This window comes from Helianthus annuus, chromosome 13 (assembly GCF_002127325.2).
Source record: "Helianthus annuus cultivar XRQ/B chromosome 13, HanXRQr2.0-SUNRISE, whole genome shotgun sequence".
Taxonomy (NCBI): domain Eukaryota; kingdom Viridiplantae; phylum Streptophyta; class Magnoliopsida; order Asterales; family Asteraceae; genus Helianthus; species Helianthus annuus.
This window is the reverse complement of record NC_035445.2, coordinates 31,572,585-31,577,460: the sequence shown is the minus strand read 5'-3', so window position 1 is coordinate 31,577,460 and position 4,876 is coordinate 31,572,585. Positions and strand designations below refer to the sequence as shown.

The window sequence follows — 4,876 nt, the reverse complement described above, 5'->3', positions numbered from 1 at the left end:
AGGTGCCGATAGTTTACAAACACTATACCGAAATGGATCAGTATAGACTGAGTAGGGGTGAGAAATAATTGAATCATTGATCAAAACCAAACCGAAAATCAATGAAACCGAACCTAATTTAACTGAAAACCGGTTATCGTTATTTTCTACCCTCGGTTAACAAAAATTAACCAACCGAATAAAAAACTAACAAGCTAAACGAATAAACTGAACCAGTTAACCGAAAACGATTGGTTAATAAAATAAATCAACTGAAGCTAATAATCGAATTAAACCGAACCGTACCGAACTACATAGGCATTGGACTAGAGTGAAAATATGCAAGTGTTTCTAGGGAACAATTCCTTCCATCAGATTAACTTCAGGCATCCCCGTGGAATAAAGCCGCCGCCCCTGCTGCATATACACATCATCTTCTCCACCAGATACATCTGAAACCCTAATGAGACAACAATGGTGGAACTGTCTCCAATTCACATAACCAATAATGAAGAAGCTTCATTCACATCTACTCCGTCACTTCACATCATCTTCAACCTCTCGCACATCCACAATCTCTACCGAAGTCTCCAACATCGTCCACTCAGTCGATCCAATGGAACCCGCACTCGACCAAATTGCCTCATTCCTCTCCCCTGACGTCATCACCCACGTCATCCAAACACAACAAAACCCTCACCTCTGTTTCCGCTTCTTCATCTGGTCCTCCCAACGCAAGCAGTTTCGCAGCTGGGTTTCCCACAATTTGATCATCAACATGCTCATTTCCCCCAATTCAACAATACCCACAAAAAAATTGGATCTTTTTGATGAGTATTTAACAGTTCTTGATGAGGTTAATAAGCTCGGGTATCGGGTTTCATCCGATGCGTTTGCGGCTTTGATAGGTGGGTATTGGGGGGTGAAGAATGGGGAGAAGGTAATGGAAGTGTTTGGTAAGATGAAGGAGTATGGCTGTGAGGCTAATTTGTTTACTTATAATTTGGTTTTACATGTTTTGGTGAGTAAAGGGATGGTGTTGTTAGCGTTAGCGGTTTATAATGTGATGTTGAAGGTGAATTGTCATTTGAATTGTGCTACTTATAGTATTTTGGTTGATGGGTTGTGCAAAAGTGGGAAGATTAGTGATGCACTTGAGTTGTTCGATGAAATGTCGAAGAGAGGGATTGCGCCAAGTAAGGTGACCTATACGGTTGTGCTTAACGGGTTGTGTCAGGCGAAGAGGATTGATGATGCATACCGGTTGTTTGAGGATATGAGGAGGGGGTTTGGGGAGGTGGATTCGGTTGCGTGTAATGCGTTGCTTAACGGAGTTTGTAAGTTGGGTCGGATGGAGGAAGCTTTGGGTCTTTTAAAGAGGTTTGAGAAAGATGGGTTTGAGCTTGATTTGAATGGGTATAGTTCGTTGATCGACGGGTTGTTTAGAACAAAAAGGTTTAAAGAAGGTCATGATATGTTTAAGCAAATGATCGAAGCTGATATCACACCTGATGTTGTATTATACACGATCATGATTCGAGGATTGTGTGATGAAGGTAGAGTGCATGATGCGTTTAAGATGATTAAAGAAATGACCGATAGGAATCTGATGCCGGATACTCAAGCGTATAACACATTGATCAAAGGGTTTTGTGACGCGGGTCTTTTGGATGAAGCGCGTTCGCTAAAACTTGAAATTTCTGGCGTTGATGAGTTTCCGGATGCATGTACGTACACTATACTTATATCGGGTATGTGTAGATACGGGTTAGTAGGAGATGCAGAAAATATATTTAACGAAATGGAAAAACATGGATGTGTGCCTTCCGTTGTGACGTTTAATTCGCTTATCGACGGGCTTTGTAAATCCGGCGAGCTTCAAAAAGCTCATCTTTTGTTTTACAAAATGGAAATCGGAAGAAACCCCTCGTTATTTCTTCGGTTAGCTCAAGGTTCGGATAGAGTTGTCGATAGCGGTAGCTTGCAAACGTTAGTCACCAAATTATGCGAATCGGGCTCAACGTTAAAAGCGTACAAACTTCTTAACCAGCTTGCCGACACTGCAATCATGCCAACGATCACAACTTATAACATCTTGATTAACGGTTTGTGTAAAACAGGGAGATTGGATGGTGCGTTTAAGCTCTTTAAGGAGCTTCGGTTGAAGGGTATTTCGCCTGATTCGGTTACATATGGGACGCTCATTAACGGGCTCCAAAGTGTTGGGAGAGAAGACGATGCGTTTACGCTTTTAGAAGAAATGGTCGGAAACGGATGTAAACCGACACCAGCGGTTTATAAAACACTCATGAAATGGTCTTGTAGAAGAAGAAAGACGTTTGCAGCGTTTAATCTATGGTTAAAGTATTTAAAAACCATCCCAAAACGAGACGAAACGGTTATAAAACTGGTCGAAGATTATCTCCAAAAAGGCGAAATCGAAAGGCCCGTGAGATTATTACTCGATATGGATTTAAAGCTGCACGATTTCGATTCAGCACCGTATACGATCTGGCTAATCGGATTTTGTCAGGGGCAAAAGACGAACGAAGCGCTAACGTTACTTTCTATTTTGAACGAGTATAATATTAATTTAACACCTCCAAGTTGCGTGATGTTAATTAGTACGCTTTGTCGAGAAGGGAAATTGAGTTTAGCGGTCGAAGTTTTTCTCTACGCGTTGGAAAAAGGTTTCACGTTGAAACCGAGAATTTGCAATAGTTTAATAAAATCCCTTCTTCGATCTCGATTTATAGCGGCTAACGATGACGCATTTGCGCTTATGGAGAAAATGGTGTCGTGTGGGTATGATTTGGATGGCTATCTTGATGACGATACGAATTTTCTTTTAAACAATCGTCTAAGAAAACAAGAAGTGCAGCATGTGTTAACGAGATGAGGATGCTTCGCATGATCGCGGGTACTGTTGTAAAAGTCAACTGAGGTACATGACGTTTTTTTTTCATTTTAGTCAAAGTTACAAAGAGGTAGTCGATGATAGGATGTTTTGCCATTTTGATCTTTGTGTAGTTTAAATAATTGTTGAATTTAGTTCTTTTATATAGAGCTTGACACCTTTAGCGCGTTCTAGTTTCATTTTTGGGAAGTTTTCAACTTAGCGATTTTTGTAATTGGAAAACACTTCCTATGTTGATTATACAGAACACTCTTTCGATCTGCTATTTTCACATATTGATAGGCTAATGCGTCTATAGAAACAGGCTTCGAAAGTCTCCATTCTTTCTGCAAATTTCGTCCAGATGGTTCTTAAGAGTTATTCTTCCCACCAGGTTCTTCCCGGACGCGGGTATGGTTTTCACAGCCTCTCCATTTTTAGATGCTATTATTAGCGTATATATCTATAAGAACTGTCAACTTTAAAATCATGGGATTTGTTTTTTGCGTATGTTATACCGTTAATACGCATGGCTGTTATAACCTGTTAATCAAGAAATGGGTTGATTTGGGTACAAAAAAATTGATTGTGGGTTTATATGGGTCTTTTAAAATTATACAGTGGGTTAATATCGGTGTACTCAAATTTTACAACAGGTCTGTATCATAGTTATTAAAGGCTCTAGGCGCACTCAAGGCGCATAAGCCTCGCCTAGGGCCTAGGTGCAAGGCGCAAAAAAAACGAGGGCCTGAGAAAAAAAGAGCGCAGGATGAAAAAAATTAAAATATTTTATGTATTAGAAAATTAATACTATTTTTTAAATAAAATAAACAAAAGCTATCATATAACTTTTAATATCGTCTGATTAGTACCAAAGGTTGTAAAATATTAGTGTAGAAAAGTAGTTTTCCTTATATAAAAGTAGAAATTTGGCTGGAATCTGGAATCTTGCCAGAATTTAGCCGGAAACTTTCTAGAATCTAGGAATCTTGCCGAAATCTGCGCCTGATCCATCACCTAGAGAATTAAAGTGCAATTGCCTTGACTTAAAGTACAATTGTCTCGCCTAGCTTGGAAAACGGGTCTAGATGTAAGAGGCGATGACATTTAACAACTATGGTCTATATTAGTGTATACTCATATTTTACAACGGGTTAATTTTATGTTATACAAAAGGTCAATTTGGGCTCATACTATGTTTGCATTTGTTGTACTGTTTTGTTGAAGAATGTACATTGCTACTGTTTTTGCATTTGCTGTTCCGTTTATACACCTGGCAATTATAACCGGTTAATCAAGAAATGAGTTGATTTAGGTAAAAAAACTACTATGGGTTCATAGGGTCCACTAAAATTATACAGCGGATCAGTTTGGGTTTACTCAACTTTTACAACAGGTATGGGTGTACTTGAATCTTACAACGTTCAATTTGGGTCTACTACCCAAATTATACAATAAGTCAAATTTGGGTTGATACTGTTTCTGCTTTTATTGTACTGTTTTGTTGAAGAATGTAGATTGCTATTATACATCAAGAATAGATTGATTTGGGTAAGAAAAGATTGATTATGGGTTCATATGTCTATACTAAAGTTATACAACGGGTCAATTTCGTCTGCTTAACGTGTCAATTTGGGTTCCTCCTGTTTTTGCATTTCTTGTAATGTTTTGTTAAAGAATTTACATTGCAACTGTTTGCAGTAGTGTTATACTGGTAAGTGGTAATCTGTTATGCTCAAGTAACTGAAAAGTGATTTATGAGTCAAATATTCTGTTATGCTAGTGTTAAATTAACTGTAATGGGGCCAGTGTTGTAAGTTGGGTATTTCTGCAAATGAAATACTATGGAAATGGATATCTTCAACAAAGTCCATATAACATGTGGCTTTGATGTTTAACTAGTGAATATGAAATTGTTAAGTTTTGTTTTCCATGAAATAAATTAAAACTAGTTGATTTTTCGTCCGCGCGTTGCGGCGGGGATCCAATGACTGCAAAACG

The 4,876-nt window shown here is 38.4% G+C and overlaps 1 protein-coding gene across 3 annotated transcripts; it reads left to right on the top strand.

Moving 5' to 3' along the window:
• The first annotated feature begins 303 nt into the window (after nt 1–303).
• On the top strand, nt 304–4,642 carry LOC110897988 (pentatricopeptide repeat-containing protein At1g79540). 3 transcript variants are annotated; one of them, XM_022144725.2, is made up of 2 exons: nt 304–2,923; nt 3,201–4,642. In XM_022144725.2, the coding sequence occupies exon 1, from the start codon at nt 488–490 to the stop codon at nt 2,876–2,878; it is 2,391 nt and encodes a 796-aa protein (XP_022000417.1). In that variant the 5' UTR covers nt 304–487; the 3' UTR covers nt 2,879–2,923; nt 3,201–4,642. The 3 variants fall into 3 exon arrangements, with proteins under 3 accessions (XP_022000417.1, XP_022000419.1, XP_022000416.1); XM_022144727.2 differs by having other exon boundaries at nt 3,195–4,642; XM_022144724.2 differs by having other exon boundaries at nt 3,142–4,642.
• Nucleotides 4,643–4,876: the final 234 nt, after the last annotated feature.

Bases quoted from the DNA above. Each gene is read 5' to 3' on its own strand.
- LOC110897988 (XM_022144725.2), top strand. From the start codon at position 488: ATGAAGAAGCTTCATTCACATCTACTCCGTCACTTCACATCATCTTCA.